This window comes from Balaenoptera acutorostrata, chromosome 16 (assembly GCF_949987535.1).
Source record: "Balaenoptera acutorostrata chromosome 16, mBalAcu1.1, whole genome shotgun sequence".
In the NCBI taxonomy this organism is placed as follows: Eukaryota; Metazoa; Chordata; class Mammalia; order Artiodactyla; family Balaenopteridae; genus Balaenoptera; species Balaenoptera acutorostrata.
In genome coordinates, this window is record NC_080079.1 from 26,171,570 (window position 1) to 26,195,893 (window position 24,324).

Sequence of the window (24,324 nt, forward strand, 5' to 3'; positions counted from 1 at the left end):
GAGAGCAGCGGGCCAATCAAGACAGGCCCCGGGGGCTTCCCTGGTGGCGCAGTGGTTGAGAGTCTGCCTGCTAATGCAGGGGACACGGGTTCGAGCCCTGGTCTGGGAGGATCCCACATGCCGCGGAGCAACTGGGCCCGTGAGCCACAACTACTGAGCCTGCGCGTCTGGAGCCTGTGCCCCGCAACGGGAGGGGCCGCGATAGTGAGAGGCCCGCGCACCGCGATGAAGAGTGGCCCCTGCTTGCCGCAACTAGAGAAAGCCCTCGCATGAAACGAAGACCCAACACAGCTAAAAATAAATAAATAAATAAATAAAAATAAATTAAAAAAAAAAAAAAAAAAAGACAGGCCCCGGGAGAACACTCGGGGCTGGTCCACGTCCCTGGGCTCCACCTCACTCACCCTAAGAGCACACCGGACGGCTGGACAGACTTCACGTAGCCCCTCAGGAGCTGCCCTTCCTCAATGTCCTGGATGGAGTTAATCTCAGGATCTGTTATTTTGCTTTTCGTCTCCGGGTTCGTCCTAAAGGAATAAAAGGCTTACTACACATGTACCTCTGACCCCATTTCCCAACCCTCACCCCCAAATCTCCTGTGATAATCACACTTTGTTTAAGAATACGACTCTGGACCTCTCAGTAGGACATCACCGTCAGAGCCCAGCCCTACCCTCTCCTGAACTCCTGTCAGCTGGGGACAGCTTTAATAGTAACAGGGAGAGGCTGAGCAAGCCAGAGGGAGGTTAAACCTCATATATCCATTTCAAACCGTGACTTCAGGCCAATCCACTTCACGGCACACTTGTCCCTACTATGCAGCCCTCGGGGCTCCATCACCTCCCCTCACTAGGACCGCCATCTGGCAACTTTGAACACCACTATGGATGTTTGAACCATTCTTTGGGAAACAACAGCCTGAGCACAGGTTCTTCTACAATCTGAATGTCCTCAGCTTTTCTGGATGAAAAACGGGGCCAGGCATAAAGGGGGTAAGCAGAGAAGCAAGCTGGGAGGCCCAAAGCTCTGTGTCAGATCCACGCAGCCTCTCCTCAGTCCTCTGGGGCCGGGGGGGAGTTCTCCCCCAATTCTTCCCCCAGCAACACAGACACTCACCTGGATGATCGCAGTGACAAAGTCAATACAGGGCCTGCAGTGGACAGGACATAACACCTGGAGTGACAGCAAAAGAGAAGGAAACGCTGATGCCAGCACCTCGGGAGACGGGAGAGGGCCTCGGCTTCCTCTCCACGAGGCTGAGCAACAGGCGAGAGCGAGGGCTCTGTCCATCCTGCTGAAAACCTGCTGAGGGACTCGGGACAGGTCCCCTCTCTGGGCCTCAGTTTCCTAGTTCGTCAAGTAAAAATACCGCTACTTTCTCTCCTGACCCAAGAACGGTGCTGGGAGGAGGAAACAAGAGGATACATGCAAGCCCTCTGGAAGGCGCACAGAGCTGCGCAGTGAGTACTTAGGAGGTGAGACCAGCCCTGCATCAGGGGCTGGGAGGGTCTGGTCTCGTGGAGAGACAGACTCAGGACAGGAAACCATGACAGGGGACGGCCTGATACCACTGCCGACTCAGAGCAGCAGGTCAGAGGAGCCCATGAGGGAGGCCTGAGCAGGGGAGGCTTCTGGGAGGGAAACAGGGTTTACTCTTCGGGGTGGTTTCCAAACCCACCACGCAATGGTGGTGTCATTTATACCACCACACAAGGTATAGAATCTTATCAGTAGAAAGGATCTCAGCAACAATATAGTCCAAATTCTCCCATGACAGGCGTGTGCCTTTTCTACCAGGGAATCACAGCCCTTAAAGCAGGAAAGGGCTTGAAGGGATCATCTATCTTTAGGCATTTAACTTATTATTCACATTGACAGATGAAGGAATTACAACTGAATGCTACTCATACATTTAACCACAATAATGTTATTTTTAAAAAATATTTTGCTAAAAAAAATCACACCTGTATTTTGTAAGCTTAAATAAGCTTGGATTTCCTCTGACTCATTCTTTTTCTTCTCCTAGGCCCTGGGCATTTTTGTGCTGTTTAGCCCTGACAAGTGGTTGAGAATTTACGCAGGTGCTGGTGGCTAGGGAAGGACAATTACTACTTTCCGGTCTCTGCCTCCTGAAGGTGTCTGCTCCACTGTTGGATAACTGTGGTTGTCAGACAAGTCTGTATTGTGCAAGGCTGAAATATGCCTCTCCATGCTAGTTTTATTCAGGCTATAAAATGGTTTTAAAACTCTGAGGTAGGTTCATTTTTGTGCATCCAAAATAGTTCATAAAGCACCCCCCAACTGCAAAAGGTTACTGCTGTCCTCTTGCAGACAACACATACAGATCAATTTTTTTTTAATTAAAAAGATGAATGGGTTCAATAGTAAAATGAGGAAGCAACTTGGCCAAGCAAAGCACAGAACAAATGTAAACAGCCAATAAACATGAAAAATGACCAGTAAGAGAAATTCAAATTAAAATGCGAGATCAATTTCAGCCTATTCAATGGCAAAGATTAAAAATTAAGAATATCCAGTGCTGACAGGGGTGTGAGGAATGAACAGTCATATTTATTGTTAATTGAGATAAAAATTAGCAAAGTCCTTTTGGAAGACACTTTGGCAAAATGTATAACATTGTTTGACCGATCAATTTTACTCCTAGGAATTTATTTCACAGTTATACTTTCACTAGTATCCAAACATATGTGCAAAGATATTCACTTCAACATTATTGTCCATCAACAGAACTGTTTAAATAAACTGTGATTTTTTAAAAAAACACATAATGCAATACTAAAAAAAAATGTTAAAAATAAGGTAAAAGAACAAGGCTGTTGTTGTTCAATATACTAGCATAGGAAAAGAAAAAGTGTATGATAAACTGCCGTGAGAAAAAAGCAAGTTGCAGAATAGCACATAAAATGCAATTCTACTATTACGTACGAGCAAATTATACCTATATATGTTAGAGTCTTGAAAGATAGAGATCAAAGTATCTAATGGCAAAAAGTGGTGGAGAAAGAGAGGAGCAACAGCAATTTTCATTTTCCATTTTATATACTATTTTTTTCTGGTACAAAATCACACATCTATAATTAAAAGAAAAACAAAAACAAAAAAAAACCCACCAATCCCACAGAGAGCTGAAAAGAGGAAGAGAACTCAGCCTACCTGACAATCTTCTGTGGGCTGAAGTTTTCCAGGGGCGTCTCTGAGTAGGAGTCACTCACGTGAAAAATACTGACTCTTCCGATCTTCCCGAAGGGGAAGGAGATGGTCAGTCCCTCCTTGGGAAGCACCTTCACCACGCGGCCCATGGCCACTTCCCCTTTCTCGAGCTTGTGAGGACCTGGCAGGAGAATGAACCAGATTCAGGGAAGAGGAAATGAGCCAAGAAAGAAGCCGAGACACTGGCCAACCAGAGTCTGGGGGAGGTGGAGGCGTCCAGACTCGGGCTGTCTAGGCTGAGTGGACCTGAACGATCACACAGACCCAGATCACCATGCCATGTGGTCAAGAATGCCAGGGCCATGTGGTGAACAAGCCTTTCTGAGAGACCTAAGAAAAACAACTGTGTAGGTAAAGGTGACTCAGACACAAGCCACAGAGCAAAGCCCCGAGAGAAAAACTGTTCCAAGGACATAGCCACCACACTAGGCTTTCTGAGGACTCTGAAACCCACGGCATCCTTCAACCTGGGCAATGACTGAAGACCTCTTCCCGCTCCCTTCCACCCCCTCCCTTCCCTGACCAGGTCCCATTTCATCACCACACCTATGAGTGAAAGACACAAGAAGGCCTTGGAGGAATCTGGGCCAACCACGGTGGCCTTCAGGGCCTGGCCAATCCGGAACTTCTTATCTGGATGTTTCAGAACCTGGAAGGGCAAGAAAATTCTTCTGATGTTTGAAGAAAGGCCTGTCATTTATCCAAAACCACAGCATTTAAGTCTGCACAGTAAGCATCTCCCACGGTACGGTTCCCTGTACCCACTGTGAGCACACACCAGACACTAAGTTGAGCTCAGGGAGCTGGGGTTTCCTCTGCAGGGACCTCAGGCACACTGACCTTGAAGCTAAGAGAAGTGAGCAGTAAGGGAATTCTCCCCCGGATGTCTGGAGCGATGTCCACCTCAAGCCATTTCTTAACCACGTTGTACTGGGGGAAGAAAAAAAAACAGGAGGAGAAATGGAACGGGCAGATACAAGCGTCTCTTCTCTTCCCTTCACTAAAACAGGCTCTCCTAAAATCACAGGGCTCAAAGGGCCCAAAGCCTACATTTTCCCAAGGAACAGGAACGCACCCCTACGTCCCAATGCCCCTGTCCAACCTCCACTTCTCGCAGGCTTCACTCAGAGTCTAGCTCAGAGCCTTCGCCAGCCCAGCAGAACATGCATCTCTCCTGGTGCCTTAGCTGATGAGGAGGCAAAAAAGGCCTCAGAGATATCCTCAAGCAGTAGGACCAATCCCACTGACCTCTGTCGCCTCCCCCAAACTCAGCTGTGCCCAGTGACCGTTAACCATCTTCAGGGACTAACATCTTATCTCTAAATCTATTTAGATTTTGCTCTTGACACAGTGCTCTGCCCTAAATACACACCCCAATTTTCAGGTCAAGTCAACAAAACATTTATCAAGCAGCCACTATGTATACGGCATGAGAGTGATAAGTAAAAGCCAGGCCCTGCCTTCAAAGAGATTACAGTCTACAAAGAGTAAGTCAAATAAGTATGCAGGAGCAAGAAACAAGTAAGAGCACAATATGTTAAGGGACCCTGTAGGAGAACTAGTAAGAAGGGAGGGTTATCTGCGCTGGACCTTGAAGGGTTGTAGGCAATAAGAATAGACAGTACCCCCAGTGTAGAAATAAAGACAAGAAGGGAAAAAGATAGAGGAGGTTTTCAGCATGACTGGTGTACCAGATTCATAAGGTCAGATTATGAAGAGCTTAAACACCACTCTAAGGCGTCTTGGGTTTATGAATGTCTACAGACAGTAGGTAACTAAAAGGATCGAGCACCACAGACATACTCAGATACATGCTCATGGAGGAAGAATCTGGCAGCAATGAAGAGGAATTATCCCTCAGGGTCAAGCCCAGACCAACCTTCTCTCTGATGTATTCCAACTGGTATAGTTCTCACTGATCTCTTCCCTTTACTCATCTCCTGTTCCACTTGGAGTTAGAACACATAATCTGGCACCCAATTACATACTGTTTTGCACTGTTCCCGAACTTTATAAAAGGCAAGAATCTAAAATCCAACATTTTATTTTAAATAAAACATTTTTATTTTTATTTAAGTATTTGTGTGTGTGTGTGTCTTCTGATAAAACTTTATTTGTGGACACTGAAATTTGAATTTTACATTATTTAAAATAAAATAAAGAACTGGATTTAAAATCTTGCTCTATGCTTTATTTTTCTTTCCATTTTGTACAATTAATCTATAAATATGTGGAACTGTGGGTTGCTTGCTAGCTGTTTTGTAAGCCATAAATTTAGCTCCTTGATTAGACCAGAAGTTTTCTAGGACCAGAGGTCTTCTACTGTCTTCTACAAACCAGCATGGCAGCAAACACAAAAGCAAAGCCTAGTGCAAATGGTCACTGTCAGTTTCTCCCTGTTTGCTTCTGTAAGAGGGACAGCATCACATTGCAGGGCGTGCACTACTCACCTTCTTCAAGAAGCAAGTCACAGTCTGACCAGCCTGGTACTGTTTAATCTTCTCCAAGGGGCTAACAGAATGAGTGTTGAGAGCAGTGTGGCCATCCTTCTCCAGCTCTCTGGTTGCAGAAAGGCAATGGAAAGAGTAAACCAACCTCTGGATAAGCTTCTAGCTTGAAACCATCTCCCCCGAGCAGCCATGGATTGATTTTACAGGACTCTGCTAACTCATACAAACCCACCATGCACCACCCCCCGCCCCGCCATTTCTCTCCTTAAAGGGGAATGAATATTCACAATACCTGCGTGAAAATTAATCCTTTCCAATTCACTCACCTAGGTATGAACAAGCTGTAAAGTACGTAGCCAACAATAATCTTTATAAGTATAGGAAACAAAATTATTTTACTTCTTTCAATGCTTTAGCTACTGCTTTACAGTTTGCAGAACTGCTTTCACAAATAATCTCTCACTGAATGTGACAACACTCTCATGTGTGAATCAAGTAGGACAGATATTATTAAACTCATTTTATGCTACAGACCCAGGAGTTGAAGTCAGAGTTCCTGATGCAAAAATCCAGTGCTCTGTCCCCTATGCTACCTTGGCATTATCACTTTCTTGATTCTCTTTTTCTTCTCAGAAAAGCAACAAGGAGATGCGGTCTGAAAGTTATCAGTCCACAAATCACTTCAAAGGAAGCACAGAATTCCCACCATTCCAACCAGCCCAGCTTACCAATTCAAATTTCTAAAACAAAACAGAACTCATCAGTAAAATGGTACAAGTAATACTGGTAAAACTGTAACGTATAATAGCAAGTACTGGTGAATATAGGAACACAGGAAACTCATATACTAGTAAAGCTGAAACACACCCAGCAATTCCACCCTAGAGAAATCCCTGCACAGGCGCACGATGGAATGAGTTCAAGGATGTGCACTGTGGCATTGTGGAAACAACCATAAACGTCCTCCATCAGCTTGAAAATACATACAGTTTGCCACAGGCACAGGATGGGTTACTGTTTTAACTCTAGACCCCGAAATGGAGAGATCACAAAAAAACAAAATTTTGAGAGAAGAAAACAAGCTGCAGAATATTAAGCACAGCATACTATTTATGTAAAATTTGAAAACCATACAAAATAATTTTTTGTAGATATATATATATATATATATATATATATAAAATGGAAGTATAAAAGCAAGAGCTGGATATATGTCAAATAATAGAGAATTTATCCTCTGGGGGTGAAGGGAGAAGCCTGGGAAGGGAACATCTGTAAAATGTTATTTTTTAAAACACACACAGAACATCCATGTGCCTGGCACTCTAACAGATAACTAACAGATAATTTACATTCATTATCTATAATGCCTTTATACATATATATATACTATATATATATGTATAGTTAGGATAAAAAAATTTATTCACTCAATAGCTGATACGGGAATGCCTCTGTTATGAGCTGAATTGTCTCGCCCAGCCTCCCAAATTCGTATGTTGAAGCACCAACTTCCAATACCTCAGACTGTGACTGTGTTTGGAGATAGGGAATTTAAAGAGGCAATTAAGTTAAAATGAGGTCGTTAGGGTGGGCCTTAATCCAACATGACTGGTGTCCTTATAAGAAATTAAGCTACAACTCAATAATAAAAAAACAACCTGACTGAAAAACAGAACTGGAACAGACATTTCTCCAAAGAAGATAATACAAATGTCCAAGAAGCATAGGAAAAGGTGCTCAACATAACTCATAGTCAGGGAAATATAAATCAAAACCACAGTGAGATATTAACCTCACATCTGTAAGGACGGCCATTATCAAACAGAAAATAACAAGCATTGGCAAGGATGTGGGAAAAGGGAATCCTTCCCTGCACACTGTTGGTAGGACTGTAAAATGGTGCAGCCACTATGGAGAACAGTATGGAAGTTCCTCAAAAAACTACCATATGATCCAGCACTCCTACTTCTGGGTATGCATCTAAAAGAATTAAAAACAAGATCTCAAAGAGATATCTGTATATCCATGTTCACTGCAGCACTATTCATGATAGCCAAGGTGTGGAAACAACCTAAATGTCCACTGATGGATGAATGGATAAAGACAACATATATACACACAATGGAATATTACTCAGCTTAAAAGAGAAGGAAATCTTGCTGTATGTTACCACATGGATGAACCTTGAGGATGTTGTGCTGAGTGAAATAAGCCAGTCACAGAAGGACTGTGCAGGACTCCACTTATATGAGGTATCTCAAGTAATCAAACTCAAAGAAACAGAAAGTAGAATGATGGTTGCGAGAGGCTGGGGGGGTCAGGGGGAAATGAATGGCTATAGAGTTTCCGTCATGCAAGATGAAAAAGTTTAGAGATCTGTTATATAACAATATGCATACAGTTAACAATACCATAATGTATACCTAAAAAGTGTTAAGAGGGCAAATTTATGTTATTTATGTTATGTTTTTACTACAATAAAAAAATTTGAAAAAAGAGGAGATTAGGACATAGATAAATACAAAGAGAAGACCATATGAAGATACTGGAGAAGATAGCCACCTGCAAGCTAAGGAGACAGGCCTCAGAAGAACAAACCCTGCTGATACCTTCATCTCAGACTGAAAGCCTCCAGAATTGTGAGAAAATAGATGTCTAAGTTAAAAAAAAAATTAAAACTAAAACACAAACACACATAACAAGTATGTGTTATCTTTTTTCTTTTTCCAAAATGATGTTAAACTGCCTCTCTTAAAAAAAAAAAAAAAAAGGTGGGCATAACTATATTAATGGCAAGAGAAAACTCAGTGACTAGCAGGAATTCCAGAGATGCATGTAATGACTTCTGAACTGCTCTGCTCTCTTAACTCCCCCCCCACCCCACAAACGGGTAAATGAGCAGGTACCGTTTTATCTAGCTTGAGTGTCCCTCACCAACCCTGAACTCAACTCGAAGACACACGACATTCTCTTTGTGCATGAGAGCGCCATATACAAGTGGGAATGAAAATATGATGGCATTTCATAAGTAAGTCAACACCGTCAATTAAATAAATGTTTTTCCTCCTGACTTCGAAATATGTATTTTAAAACATAAAGCATTTGAGAAATATAGCAACAATAGCATTATGTTTATACTAAGTTTCTCAGGGGCCTTGATTAAAATAAAATAATTAACAATACAACATAGGTGCGCGGAGGAGGTGGGAGATGTGCTAGAGTTTTTTATCTGTCCATCTGTCTATCTGTCGTTATAACTCTCCATCCTCCATCTCCTCTATGGAATAAACTCATTTCCTGGCTTGGCCCACACTGCCACTACCAAGGACCACCGCTATGGCTCACACCAGTCTCCATAGACAGGAGGGTGGACCAGCACAGCAGTGATAGTTCATGAGAGGCTCCAGACTCTGAGGGTCAAAAACCATTCAGGATGTTAGTAAGTCTTCCCACAATGCTCACTGACTCGCCTCTTGCAGTATTCATTAATTTAACATACCTACCCTTAGCCTGGATAAACTACTCGACCTTAACCCTTAATTAAACAAGACATCCAGCCTCACAGGTGAAGACACCGCAGACTAATAAAACAACGAATATGAGGAGGTCTCTGTTTTCACGACAAAGGGACACAATCAAATCTACAAAACTAAGGAAACCACCGATTAAGCAAATAGGAACGTGTGCATCCGCCAAATCTCATCATTCTGGAACTAAAGAGCTTACTTTCACATCCTTCAAAGTAAGCGTTGTTAGCGTCTGGTACTTCAAGGTTCCAGGAATATTTCCCTACCTCAGACACAAGCCTTCTCAGAACTATTCCACTTCTATTCTGATCCCTTCAGGATGCTGACCAAACCTCATCCTCGGAAAGCTGCTTAAGAGGTCTTTCCATGACATACTAGGCACGTAAGACTTACAACCTGGATGGATCTGGGCCTGACCCTGCAGAGGCACTGGCACAGTCACGTGTATCTAACTTCATTCGCTGATGGCCTATCAGTTCCTAGAGGCTGGGTTTTTTTTTAATGGGGGAAGCAGAAGCAGATAGGCCCATAGATCAACATGGATCCCCTGCTTAAGATCCTCTGCAAGAACGACCCCAGACAAACTGGATCCACCACTTCCTGGAACTACTAGCTCTACCAGTACGCCTAGAATCCCTCGTGGAACATCCCTCTGCAGAATCCACCAGAACATGACCTAAAATTTCAGTCACCAAGCAGTAGTCTATTATCAAAGAACAGGCATCCTTGGCTACGTGGTGTTTATTTAGGGAATTCCTGAGTTCTAGAAAATTAGGTTGAGAGCAAAAATGTTTCTTTTTGCTACATACCAACAAAGAGAACTGCAATCAGCCTTTAAATGGATACTTAAACGCTGAATACAGCTTTCACATTAATTCTCATATAATCCCTCTAACCAGCTGTATGAGAACCAGACAAATATCCCTCCTGGAGAAAAAAAGACAACCTGGACAGAGAGAGGCAAAATAAGTCACAACCCTGGCTGAATCAAGACCAGAACTCAGGCTCCTGACTCCAGCCCAGCACTCTTTCCATGAGACCACCGGAGTTGCCCTCACCTTGGCCGAACACTCAGCTCCGGGATGGTTCGAATAAATCTGGGATGACTTATTGGGAGAAACCTGTAGAAACAAATAATGTCAAATCAGTTCTCTTATTCTCTGTAACACCATAATCGGGAGACCAGAATTTCTAACTGCCCACCAAACCGAGCTTAAAAAACCGCCCACTCCGCTGCCACACCGCCCACTAGTAATACCAGGCCTGGGGGCTTCCATTCTCATCGTTTGAGTAAACGTTAAGGAACTGGCTCATCTGATCTTTTACGGTTGTCATATTAAACCCTGAAAAGAATTTTCCTTATGGACGATACACTCCAACTCTTTCATTCTAAAATTAAGGAAATTGAGGTCTAGAGAGAACAAATGACTTATTGAAAATCCCACAGTTACTGAAATTAATATGCAAATCATTGGCTAGACTTTGAATTCTCTTTTTGGTTTTCTTATAGCAAGGACTTCTGCTGCAATAACATACTGTAACTAGATTGAAAGTGAACGAGTATAATTAAGGTATGCTGTGGAGGATGGATTATAGTAACTGCTGACATATACGGAGCAATAACTATGTGTCAGACAACCCACCAGGCACACTCCGTGCTAGGTGTTCTCTCTTCCAATCTTTGCAATGGCCCTGCAAGGTGGTCACTACCAGTACTCTCACTTTACAAATTAGGAAAATAAAACTCAGAGGGCTGAGTAACTACTTAACTCCTGGTCGCATAATTTTAAGTGGCAAATCTGGAATTCGCCCCAGATCTGACTCTAAATCAACGCTCTTTACCACTACATTATACACCATTAAAAAATAAAGACACACAAAAGGATTACTTGCTGAATATTTTGGTTAACTAAAAGAAAATCTAACGTATGCACAACTTTTTGGAAACTGCCTCAGTTCCCATGCCTTCTCTCACGATTACCACCATCTCCCCTCAAAGCCAGTCCCTCCCCCAAAGCCTCCATACTTGAATGTCTTCATGTCTCTCCCGCCAATCACTCGGGCAGTGACCTTCTTCCCAACTTTCAGCTTGGCAGTAGGAGATGTGCCCACTGGAACGTCATCTAGAATGTGGGAGGCATGGATGCAGCCAATGATGCCATCTTCCAGGGTCACAACCACATGGGTGGGCTTAATGGACTTGACGGTCCCTGTGACCACGTCCCCAATGGACAGGGTGTGCTTCCTTACAGTCCCCAAAACCAGAGCTGGGTCTACTTCCTCATCCTCGTCGACCGTCTCAGAGTCCTTCTGGGTCTGCCTCATGGTCCTCTTAGCAGCTGGCCCCTCAACGGCCAAAAGAAGACCCGTCACGCCTGGTTCTGTGGTCTGGAGGGTTAGGGAGACACCCTGTCCCACCTGCAACTTCTCTGAATCAAAGCGGAAGGTGTCATTGAGGTGAGAGGTCAGGGAGAAAGCTGCTAGCTGGCCAGTCTCTACCAAGGAGGCCAGGGCAAAGGACTCCTCCAAGTGCTGCACAATCGCCTGGTGCTCACTGCCTTTCTTCAGCTGGAAAACAGAAAACCCACCATCCCTGCTTCTTACAGAGCACAAGGACTTGTTCCTCACCCACTGGGCAGGGGAGGTCTGGGGAAGTCCTCTGAGTCCAGGGGGCTCAAGGCTAATCTGAGCTGTAACAAACTAGCCTCCACTCCCTGGACCCAGCTTTCCCCTCCTGTACACTGAGGCGATGTGACCACACTCAAGGCGCCACATAAGGATCACCTGGAGTTAGCCTCTGTTTTGAATTCAGATTCCGAGATCCTATCCTGGAACTAGTGAAAGCAGAACTTTAAAGGTGACTCTGATGCACAGCCAAGTGACCTCTAATGGTTCTCCAGCTTTAAGACACTGTGGTTCCTCCTCTCTTAGTCCTGCAGCTCTCCACCCAATTTATTCACTCACTCAACAAAGACAGTCATTACTGAGAGCTTATTGTGTGCAAGGCATGTAGCCTGTCTTTCCCCAACATCCAACCTGTGCTCATGCCCTTACGTGCACTAGCTTCACTCGGATGACAAAATGGGACAGGGACCTGCTAGAAAGCTTAGTGAGGGGTTCATACTGTTTTCTATTTCTCTTTGTCTCTCAAAGTCTTAAAATTATAAGCAACTGGAGGTTAAGGATTACATCTATGTAATTCTCTGTAACACACCCTATGCGATTAGGGGATTAATAAGTACTTTAGACAATGACGAAATATACGCGTCATCCGGAGAAAAATACCACTCATTTTAAGATTTCCCTTGAGCCCATTCTTTGCCCACACAAAAGTGGACAGAAGAGCGTGTTAGATGAGCAGCCTGGAGGTCAGAACTACCCACAGACATGTTTTGTTTGGTTCACATGATGTTTAAAAAGAAGAAGAGTTTCCAACATTTCCTACATTTATTTCAAATAAAAAATCCAAATTCTGCCTTCTCTTAAAATTCAAAGACTTCCCAACACTAGACCCAGATGTTCTCATGTGGCAACAGTGAGATGGAACCGAGTAGTCTCTGCTCCTCTGTGGCAGTGCATGCACTCTGCAGTCTGTCAGAGTCCTACTGTCGAGTCCTACTGTCACCACCCCCTAACACACCTGGCCCGCTTCACTCATCCAAGCACCTGCTTGGCCCCAATCAGGGTGACCACGTGATTTACAGCCTGAACCAGAGTGAAAGTCACTGCAACTAACAAGCACACCCGGGGAATTCCCTGGCGGCCCAGTGGTTAGGACTCGGTGCTGTCACTGCCAGGGCCCAGGTTTAATCCTTGGTCAGGGAACTAAGACGCTGCAAGCCGCATGGCTCGGCCAAAATAATAAAAAAAAAAAGCACACCAGGATGAGAGGTACACCTGGGAATGACCCAGACAAATCCAGGCACACGGCCACCCTGTCTATAAGTATCTGCGAACCATGTGGGGTTGAAGGGGTGTTTAACACCTTTGAAACCATGGGAATGGAAGTCCTCAAGCAGCAAGCTTACCTTTTTAGCTTTTCTATTCACCAAATCGTGGCAGAGGGAAACATGTACTTCCAACTTCAACATATCAACATTTAAGATTACAACCTTCTTTTTCTGCCCAGATTCCACCTCCTGCCCTGCAGTGTAGAACCAAACACAATGTGATCACCCTCCTGGAGCAGGGGCGAAGGGAGACAGCATCTCTCCAACAGCCCTGCAGCCCATAGGCACAAAAAGAAGAAGTGGACCTATGTCCTAGGTTTATATGCGCTAGGGAAGCCAAGGGTCTAGCTCCCATAATTCACATTCAGGTTGTGTCAATTTATGCAACCTGGTATATAAAAATCTAGATTTACCCAAATACAACAATAAAGGGATTCATACCTAAACCTTCTTTAGTATGCTGCTGTCTTGATTTGCATTTACACAAGATAAGCATGCCAAATATTTCTGCCAGATCAGCTCATCTATGTATTTGGAAAATTCTGTACGCAGAAGAGGAAGCAACGGGCAAGGGGTTTCCCCTACAAACCATGATGGGCGAGAGAGATGCACTCACCTGCCCGATGATACTTGCTGGCTCTTAGGACCAGGCCGGGCACTGGGCCCTCACTGAACAGTACAGAGCCGTCTCCCAACACCTCCTGCACCTCTAGGTCAAGGACCATCCCTGGGGTCATCTCAGCCAGCGTCTGGATCAACACAGAGTCTGCCAGAGACCCAAAGGAAATAGGGATTAACAAGATGAAATGACACTCACCATTCTTTTCCTTTGAAAATATGCTGACAAATGGAGGATATTTCCAACATGGAGCGTTGGAACCACTATGAAGGCAAAATCACTCTTGGTAAAAATGTCTGATATCCAAGAAAATTCCCAGTACAGGCAGAGACCTATGCCCCTTGCTAATCCCACATGGCCATAATGCATGGAATAGCCAACAAATGCCAGAAACACATGCTTTCCTTTGATTTCGGAATTTTCATTCTTTCTGTTTGGAATCTACCCTCTCAAGGTTCTTATTCCCAAATCCCATCAGGGTTCTAACAAATCTACACAATGGTTCAAAGCTTAGTAGGGTCAGACTAATAACCCCCCACAAAGTCTTCCAGCAGGTCCCTGTTCCATTTTATCATCCACTACACATCTGATGAATAAAGGAACAAAAAGTGAAGAAGTGAGTGGATTCACAACAAATGCAAACCTGAGGCCACAGAACTCAGGGAAATTTTGATTCTGGACTGGGAGGGAGCCCAAGGGGAACTTCTGGGATACCAAGTAATGATCTTTTATCTGAATCTGGATGACAGTTAAACGGGGATGTTCACTTTATAAATGTTTACTGAGCTGTACTCTAAAAGATTTGTGCACTTTATGGAGATCCTACTCCCATTAACAAAAGTTTACCCATTTTTTTTTAACATCGGGGAAGACCCACAACTCATCGGAACAGACTGAAGACGCACACGCCCCACCCTGGCCCTCATCCTCCGCCCTCCTGCCCCCACCTCGGTTGCTCATGAGGCTACGGACGCCCTGCCGCTCCTCCAGGCACTGGCTCAGGAGGAGGAGGCTGGTGGTGGCCAGGTCCCCCAGGGTGCAGTCCGACAGCCGCAGCGACAGCAGCATCCGCTGCTTCTCCTCGTCCACGTTGGTCACCTTAGCAACCACCGTCTGCCCCTCGACAAAGTGGTCACTTGTGGAGGTCACAAACTTGTCACTCATGATCTAAAAGGGAAGAGCGGGTGCAAAATGAAGAAAGGAAAGGAAGTCTCTATTAAGACAACCCACTTGAAACACCCAGAAAGAAGTGTGTGAGGCAGGAGGTGGACCCCAGGAAGGTCCCCCCAGCCCTCTGAGCACAGCTCACCTCCCCTGTCGTAAAAACACAGGAGGCGCCCTGGCTGCCAACCCAGCCGAGAAGGCCCCAGAGCAACTCTCTGCCCCTCACTGTGCATGTTTCTGGGGCCCTCCCCACTCTCCCATTTTTAAAATTGTTCTGGCAGGGGATGCAAAATGTTCTGCCCAGGCAAAACATCAGGGGAACACACCTACGGAAAGGAAGAAACACTTATGAATTGTCTGTGGCAGGAATGAGCGATGAGCCCTTTGCTCACCACCACCTAACACGGGCTTTGGTAAGACTCCTCCCCGCTCTGGGTGTCAGTTTATGCAGCAGGCCTGAGAGGGGGTTCAACGACGGGATCGCTAGGATCTTTTCCAGTCTGAAAAGTCTGCTATCCAATGACCTACCCAATGCTGTAGCATGAAGTAGAAAAGGTGCCCCTTCCTCCAGGACACAGCCCTGAGCCAGGACACAGGCTGGGCAAGAGGACTGCAGACTGAGTCTCAGCTCCACTCCCCCTCAGCCAGGTGCCTCTGTGTCATGCCCCTGAAAATCTTTCAAGAGAATAGATTCTTTCCCACCAACCTTCAGGTTCCATGTCCCTGTTGTCTCCCCTCAAAGGCCCTTGTGCAGGGAGGTGAACTTACAGCTTTGGGAGCCAGTCCACTAAGGCCTGACGGGAACTGGACGAACACACCATAGTCCTTGATGTTCTTCACAAAACCAGTGAGCAGCATTCCAGGATGGATTTCTGAGAAGCTCTTGGGATCCTTGCCGCCCTCTACTGCAGACACCAAAGCTGGCTTCCTGCAAAGGAGCTAGTGGCACTTCGTCAAGAAATGTTCCAGAAAGGGCAGATGAACTGTCCATCTCTCCCATCTCCGTTCTCCACTCTACACCCTCCCTACCACAGTGATTCTCTAAGTGTGCAGACCAGCAGCATTAGCATCACCGGGAACTAGTTAGAGAGGCCAATTCTTAAGCACCAGCCCAGACCTACTGAATCAGACACCTGGGGGGCGCAGGGAGCAGGCTGTGTTGGACCAAGCCCTCCAGGGGATTCTGATTCACGCTGAAGTTTGGGAATCACTGTTTTGTTCCTGCCCTTATTAACACACCTCCAGATTACCGGAGGGGACCTAAGGGGAAGGCTCATCCCTGTGGTTTGGTGGCTGGATCGGCCGTGACACCATCCTCCTGCCTATCTTCACACTAACCAACCCTATTTCCCCTCCTCTGCCTATCTCCACTCTAAGGAGAATCGATTTTACATTCTGCAAGAAAGGAGGCAGTGTCTTCCTTCTAAGCGCCCACACGAAGACCGAAAGCTATATTCTGAGACCTATATCCCAGCAGGGAGAGGCGGAGGAGAGAAAAGAGGACAGCAGGTACTTATTGACTGTTCCAACTCAGGGGTGAGCACTGAGTGCCCCAAGAAGGCTGGATGTACCGCTGGGAGTGTCCTGCTGGGCCTGGAGTGCCACGTGGCCCTCTCCCCAACACCCTGGGCTCCCCCTCTGCCCTGACCACCAGCATCTGCCAGCAGCACCTCGATCCCGCGCTAACGCCCACCAGGGGAACAGAGGCAAAGTGTAGGCTTGCCCACTGGTTTGGTCTGTGGAGGTATCTCTGCAGTCAGAGGGCCGACTTCTTTCCCATGGAGTTTCCAACTAAGAGCAGAGGCTGGCCTGGAGTTCCCCAGCACCCCCTCCCGCTGAGGGCCCACAGCTCCCACACCTCCAGCTCCGCGGCTCCCTGAGACCAGTAAAGGATACAATACGCTCCTCACCCTCGCTCAGACACAGGACTCTGTGCAGGGTGTCGCCCGCCTGGAGCCAGCAATGCAACAGTGGGCCGTGGGGGACGTGGTCTGACAGGTGAGGCGTGGGAAGGAAGCCGGGGACGTTGTGAGGCAGGACAGCCACCTGCAGCCCATCTTTGGTCTTCTCCAGAACCTTCACATCCACCAACTACCCAGGGAAAAGGAAGACAAAAAAGAGCGCTTGTCTTGAGCAGAGAGCAACTCGTGTGGGTCAGGCAGAGATCAGAGGCGTCGAATATCCAGCACCAGGGATGACTGGGAGGTCGAGATCAGAGAAGCAGCTTTCTCCCACTCCCCACCCCACGATCCCAAAGACCCAACAGGCACACACACCCGCACACACAGCAGGACCCATCTGGTGCTCACATCACTCCTCTCCCAGGTCCCTCCACTGGGTCCCAAAGGAAAGACAGTTTTGCAGGCTGGTCCCAGGGACCAGAGAGGAAAGAGGGCAGCAGCACACTGCTGACAAGCCACACCGTAACAGCACTTTCCTTCCTGGACAGTCCATCTGCTCTGACACACAGCCCCAGAATCTTATCTAGCTGCCTTGATCTTCCCCCTGCACGGTTTCCAGCACCCCAGGTGTCAGTGGCGCCCTGCTCTCTACCACTGTCACTAAAATAATTTGTCTGGAGAAGTCCAGGTACCTGCCCAGCGTTAATGGCTTTTTTTTTCTTCTGACTGTGTCCCGCACATTCTTTCTTCGGATCACTTGACAGCTTGAAGGACAACAGCATCCTCTCTTTGGATGGCTCACAGTTCAGCACTGCAACCTTCACCACCTGGTGAGAAACCACACCTGCTTGGCCCTGGAGAGAGGTGCCCCCCACCAGCACCACAGAGGCCTTGGGTGATTCACCAAGACCCTGGATCAGATCAGAAGGCAGTGAAGAGAAACGTACTGAGAACTACACAGAATCCCCACAAGTCAGCCTTTCGGGTGACAAAAGACATGAATGAATTTTGGAGTATAATCCCAAGTTTTAAAAAATCATTTTTTCCTAGACAGACCCAGACTCATCAGATTTAGGGCAGTGCCCCCTTGTGGTGATAGTGGCCTCAGAACAATTTCTGATGTGAGGGACACTAGTGTATTACCGGTGAAGATTAATTTCTTCTAGGTTGAGGGCCTAAGGTCCGTTAGTTTGCTAGCATCCATTGAGCCCCCTTGAGGGTTTCTCTCTGTTCTGTTCCATCTCCTCCACTTAGCTGGCTCAGGCCCACTACCCCACATGCTCTCTTCTGTAACCCTTAAAAAGTAGCCTTCCTACTCCTTCAAATCTGTGTTCATGGGGTCACCAACGGCAGAAGCCTATCCAGGGGAAGGGTTACCTGGCCAGTGTAAAAAACACTCTCTGGGTCAGGGATATACTCGGCACTGAGCTCGTGCCTGGGCACCAGTCCCTGCACGTCATTGTAGAACTTCACAATGCAGCCGTAGTCCTTGACCCTGAGGATAAAGCCGTGTGTCTGCAGACCAGGCTTAGCATCGGCATAGCAGGTAATGGCAGGAAGTTTGGACTCAACCAGGGTTTTCTTCAGGGTCATCATCAGCTTCCTGGCTTCAGGGTCACAAAGCAAAACCTAGGGAAAGGATACTGGCCATGACCAAGTCATCCATTACCAAGAGAGCCACTAAGCTGGTCTCTGCAACCCCCTGAGAGCCAGGGTCAGTCCCTAAAAACCTGCTGTCTCTTTTCCTCTGAGAATAATAGCTGCAGACCGTCCCTGCTTCCTGCTGGATGACGACCTCGGGAGCATTCATCTCTATTTCAAATGTACTACCTCCCAAAAGTCCCCTCCTGGGCCTAGAGCAACACTCACCAACCCAGTGCACCTCCAGGGAGTCCTGTGTCGGTTACTCCTACTCTGCCTCCGCTCCCTCTCCCTCCTGGACCACCGCATCTCGTCTAACAGAATGAATGACTGAACCAGTTTACCCCCTCAACAGTGTTGTGGACTAGCTATAAACTAAGACTGAGTGCGCCAACCACCCCTCATTCCTCAAAAAGTCACCTCCTCAAGGGCAGAGAAATTCCTCTATTTCTAACTTCCTGACCCCATCACTGTAAAACTTTGTACCAATGGGTAATCAATAACTTTGTTGAGTCCATAATGAAATAAAATGAAAATAAGAAAATTCAACATTCTAAGTGTCTGCACACACCAGGCCCTAAGCACTGTGTATTATCATGTTTAATCTTCACAACTCTGTGAAGCGTCTCTCAGGAGCCAAGCCTTTCTTATAAAACACTCAAGTTTTGGCAGCTTTGGTTGGGCTATTTCTGTGCCTGACACAACCCCTGCTCCTCCTCAACCTTCCAAATCCTACCCATCCTTTCCAGTTCAAGCCCCACCTCTGCCAGAAATCTAGAAGACATTATTGTCAAATAGAGCTCAATTCGAAAACTGGTTCTGCCCTTTATTAGCTGTGTGACTTTGGGCAAGATACTCTCTTTCCTAAGCTTTCATTTCCCCATCTGCAAAATGAGGATAACAGTACTTCCTTCGTAGGGCCATTTTAAGGGTGAAATGAAGTAAGGCGTGTTATGATGTGCCTAGCACAGCAACTGGCACAGAATACATGTTACATGGTAGTTGCTATTGATCATATTGATCATCACTGATTATCAATGATTCTTGCTGCCCCAGCCTACCCTCACCTCCCCGTTCTGAGATATGACCACAGCATACAGCCTGCACCAAACCACCTGGCCTGCTCCCTTCATGTATGGATATTTTAACTACCAATTATACCATACAATTATCAAGGGCAGGGACCCAGTTTTCTCTTCCCAATGCCAAGCGCAGGACTGCAGATATTATGTGGTCACTTTGTGGAAAAAGGCAGAAACTTCAGCTGAGAAGCATCATTCTCTTCCCATATGGCCAAAACCCCACCAGCGACCCTTCAGGAGTCTCACCCGGCACTTGACCTCATCCCCAGCGTGGTACTTCTTCTCCGGATTCTTCATAAGGATGTCGGCCACGTGCATGGGAGGTACCAGGCCCCTGATTTGCTTGCCCACCTTCACCAGCATCCCATATGGCTTTATGGTCATCACTTTGCCCTAGGAAAAGATGCCATGATGCCTCAAGAATATCTTTCCTATACTTCTTACAACAAAGCATCTCACACCTCTCTTTCGAAGCTCAGCTTCCTGAGGTAACTGTGCCTGTTATTCCAGATCTCATAGGGACAAAGCACATACCCCACAGTGATCTGGATGCAGTAGGGTTTATTTATGAGAACCTTCACATCTTTTTGTGTGAGGATCTTCTTTCTATCTGCCTTACAAATTCATTATCCAACGGAGAGGACTATGTCTCCTAAGGAATGAACTCTACATATAAAGGGGAGCTGCTCAATTGGGGCTAAGTGGTTGGACAGGAGCAGCAACTGGCTTCTTACTAATATCCCAGCTGGCTCAATTATCAAAGAACTAACTTTTGACCTGGTCTAATCAACACCATCAAATCCCAGGACTGATGACCTACTGCCTCTGTGTAGCGAGGTGGTACTAGCAAGACCTTACCTTGAAATTAATTACTAGTTACGCAAGGGAAGAAAAAGAAATCCCAGTTAGCAGGCAAAGAGAAGGAATATGACTTTAAACGTGTTCACATGGGGACTAATGAGCTGACAGTTAACCTGTGAACTAAAGACTATCTGAAGGTGTTGGAGTATCTAATTATATGCTTGAGGTCTTACCTTTACCAAGGCCCCAGGTTTGATGTCATGATAACTAAGGAACTGAGCTTCAATAACAGACCTAGAACAAAAGACAAATACAAGATTAAATAAATTAGGACAGAGACTGCCTAAAATTCAGGGCTACCAAAATCATGTAGGCAAGAAAGGAAACCCTCACCAAGCAAGGCCAGGAGACACTGTGGGCGTGCACTGCACAGGAGCACACCTCTACACCCCGCACAAGTTAGTGACAGACTTACGTCCGCAGAGAGAGCAAAGCCAGTTCATCCATTTGGCTGTAGTCGATGATTCTACACTTGTGAGTGTTCCCTGGCTTGAAGGTCTCAGGTTTGAAGACTTTCTTAGAATTGGAGAGATGGCTGAGCTACAAAGTACCAAGTGATTAAGGACCAGCCAGAAGCAACAGATCTGAGGCAATCAGACATTAAATCAGACATGGAGATGACTCAGTACATTTGTCACCTACCATAAAAACAGCACTGATTACCTGTTAAAATAATTGCTCTAACTAAAGAACTGCTTTGTACTATCACAGAATCTCTATAAAGTCAGAGAAGAGTCTAGATCATGGGTCGATAAATTACAGCTCACGATTAAGTGCCTATATTTCTAAGTAAAAGTTTGACTGGACCACAGCCGTGCCCTTTCATTTACATACTGTCCTTGCTGCTTTCAGGCTATAACAACAAAACTGAGTAGTTAGGACAGAGTCTGTATGATCCATAAGCCTAAAATATTTACTATCTGGCCCTTTAAAATAACTTTCCCAAGCCCTGGTGTAGATCCTAACTCATTCTTGTACCTACCATCAACCAGGTATCAATTAAGGTAAGTCACTTTTAAGGCACTCTAATATAACAAACAGACCTTGTTCTAGTCCTTATGAACTGTCTGCCACGTTTGGGGAAATTCAAAAATAGGAAACTAATACCCAGGGATGAAGGAAGCAGAAAAGAACTTGTGTCCCCAAAGTCCTTCTGGTGATAAGATCGTGATGAAACAAAGAGCCTCCTTACCCGGGCATAGGCCAGAGCCCCATCCGTCAGCCTGAAGGTGGCCCCGGCACTGCCGAAAAAGCCCTGGACAGGAACATCATCCAGTACAGCTCCCAGCTGCTGGCAAGAGAGCCGGGTGAGTGGACGCCCGGGCTGCAGGAAGACAGCGCGCAGGCTCAGCCGCACAGCTCTGGTCCGAGGATGGACGCAGAGGACACAGGCCCGTACCTAGACAAGGGAAAGGGCATAATGAGCAAGGCAAGGCACACCAGAGACAAGGGACCCTGGAGCAGACTTTCAGGCGTCAAGACTCTCCATGTGTTGACCAAGCTACAGATGTAAGTACTAAAATCAGCTTGTGCAATCAAACAGAATGTTCCAGAGGAACTATGTCCGACTGAATCAACGCTTACACAAGGCCAGGAAAACATATACCAGGGTCCCCTCAACACCATGAGGCTAAAAATACATATGCAAAAGGAGCCATGTACTGGCATCACTATATCAGAAGCTCATCTGAAACACACCAGAAACAGCCTGCTCTGATCACAAGGCCATAGCATATAAAATGTCTCAACTCTGCAGACAAATATGGCTACAAGGAGAAAAATATTACTAGAAAGAGGGTCACCAAAAAATTAACAATATTATTACTAGGTGGTGGGAAAACCTACTTTTACTTAAAAAAATAAAACAAACAACAACAGAAAAAACCAGCAAAGTCTTTATAGCTTCCATTAGTATGTGTTACTGTTAAAAACAAAAAATAAATCATTTTAGGATTTTTAATAAAAAATAATGATTACCATATATTGGGATTTTCTTCCCAAATATCCATGTTCGTTGCAGAAAATATGAATATTTAGACAAGGGTAGAAAAATCACCCAGACTTAATCACTAACACCTGATTGCATAAAAATCAGCCAGCATTTTGACCAGATGTACTTTTTAAGACTTTTTTTTCCCCAAAATTGAATCTGTATTATAGCACTTTGTAAACTACATTTGTCTATTTAAACATATATCTTGTTCTATGTTAAACACTCTACTAGAACACTTTAAATTATAAAAGCAAAAGATTTACTACCAAGAAAAAAAAAATCAAAGAGTGTGAAATAAAAACTACAAGTTGCCTTCTTCTCCACAGGCTCCTTCTCTAATCTCAATCCCCAGAAATAACCACTGGCAGTTTCTTGTGGTCCTTCCAAGACACTTTTCATTCCCCTCACCACCCCTCTGACACCTGTACACATTCAGTCCTAGGACCTGCCTGTAGCAGCTGTGACACTGGATGGCTGGTTGGGACACAACTGAAATCCAGAAAAGATAAGTGCAACATTTCTTACTGGCTGATTTGAGAAATACGTTCTCGCTTTCTTAGGGTCCAGGTGCATGAAGTCAACCAGGCCAGTGAAGAACGAGAGGAATTTTAGTGTAAGGCCAAATGGAGTCACCTAGAAATAAACAGAATCAGTTATGAAAACCATCTCTCTGAAGGAATCAGGAATGAGACTGTTCATAAAGCCACATTATCCATGATAATGATAACTGCGTGTCTCTCCTCCCCCAGCCAACCCTTATCATCATTCTTCCCATAAAATGAAATGGCAGCACATCTCCTGGCACTGGCTGTTTCTTAATTCAGTAAGCTCATCGCCCCAGGGCCTGAGAGGACATCAGTCCTCCACCCTCGGGATTTCCCAATGGGATGGAAGGCGCTTTACACAAGGATCCTTGGGGAACTGCCAGCCTGACAACTTGGACAAATTGTTGCTAACTTGGCAATGTGCTCAGACTAAGAAGGTAAAAACCCACATGCTTGCCAGAGGGAGATACTGACCATGAGCAAATCACCCTACAGAGCCCCGCAAAGCTAAGAAAGTAGAGGTGACAAGCCTCTCAAAAGAGAGCAGGGAAGCAGGTGACTGAAATAAGGGAAACTAAGTCAGATACCCAGGTCCTCTCCTCAAACTATAGGGTCCACCCTTCTCCCATCTCCACAGAAAATGGGAGAGGTATTCTCTGGGAAACTGTAACAGACTCAAAACACAGGAACAGTGCAAACCATGAAAATGTGAATTAAGAAAAATTCTGAATATCATATATAGATATGGAGACCGCCAGCCCCTTTCTGCCATCTAGCTCTTAGGCAGCCAGGCTTATATGCTCCTGAATCGGGTGTTAGTAGATCCTTTCCAGAGAAATCTAACATGCCAGAGAAGACTTCTAACAGTGACATCTGGAGGTTGCCACTAGTTCCTGACGCTGACAGGGAAGTCAGCCAGTCAGCAAGTCCCACCCAGGCACACAGACTTCCCAGCAGTTTTTTAGTGCCTCTCTCATAACATGGCAGTCAAAGCAAAAACTCAATAGAGAATGGGAAGTTTAAGTTGAGAGACTTTCCCAGAGGTAGGATATAGACAAATACATGCATGTACCAAACCAAAGAAGAGAGGAAAAAATAAGAAAATTAGAACTGATCCATTAAGTCCAACATCATACTAACAGGAGTTCTAGAAAAAGAAAAGAAAATTATATTAAAAATTTTAAAAGATCTGATAAGGGGCTAGTATCCAGAAGATACAAAGAACCTTTACACCGTAACAATAAAAAGATAATCTAACTTTTAAATGGATAAAGACTTCTGATTCGATATTTCTCGAAGGAAGATTTATAAATGGCCAATAAGCACATGAAAAGATGCTCAACATCACTAATCATTA

At 45.5% G+C, this 24,324-nt stretch overlaps 1 protein-coding gene across 2 annotated transcripts in view; it reads right to left on the reverse strand.

The window, feature by feature from the left end:
• PDCD11 (programmed cell death 11) overlaps nucleotides 1-24,324 on the reverse strand; it is a 41,255-nt gene that overhangs the window by 6,231 nt on the left and 10,700 nt on the right. For both annotated transcript variants that reach the window (XM_057530659.1, XM_007187214.2), the window contains exons 8-27: nucleotides 22,948-23,055; nucleotides 21,622-21,828; nucleotides 20,845-20,969; nucleotides 20,603-20,663; nucleotides 19,815-19,961; nucleotides 18,223-18,474; nucleotides 17,538-17,672; nucleotides 16,841-17,035; nucleotides 15,713-15,883; nucleotides 14,728-14,947; nucleotides 13,778-13,927; nucleotides 13,240-13,355; nucleotides 11,238-11,779; nucleotides 10,270-10,332; nucleotides 5,682-5,790; nucleotides 4,072-4,161; nucleotides 3,778-3,880; nucleotides 3,175-3,352; nucleotides 1,117-1,173; nucleotides 405-527 (exon numbers count right to left, since the gene is read on the reverse strand). In XM_057530659.1, the coding sequence (XP_057386642.1) occupies nucleotides 405-527; nucleotides 1,117-1,173; nucleotides 3,175-3,352; nucleotides 3,778-3,880; nucleotides 4,072-4,161; nucleotides 5,682-5,790; nucleotides 10,270-10,332; nucleotides 11,238-11,779; nucleotides 13,240-13,355; nucleotides 13,778-13,927; nucleotides 14,728-14,947; nucleotides 15,713-15,883; nucleotides 16,841-17,035; nucleotides 17,538-17,672; nucleotides 18,223-18,474; nucleotides 19,815-19,961; nucleotides 20,603-20,663; nucleotides 20,845-20,969; nucleotides 21,622-21,828; nucleotides 22,948-23,055 (3,152 nt within the window). The remainder of the gene's footprint in view (nucleotides 1-404; nucleotides 528-1,116; nucleotides 1,174-3,174; nucleotides 3,353-3,777; nucleotides 3,881-4,071; nucleotides 4,162-5,681; nucleotides 5,791-10,269; nucleotides 10,333-11,237; nucleotides 11,780-13,239; nucleotides 13,356-13,777; nucleotides 13,928-14,727; nucleotides 14,948-15,712; nucleotides 15,884-16,840; nucleotides 17,036-17,537; nucleotides 17,673-18,222; nucleotides 18,475-19,814; nucleotides 19,962-20,602; nucleotides 20,664-20,844; nucleotides 20,970-21,621; nucleotides 21,829-22,947; nucleotides 23,056-24,324) is intronic.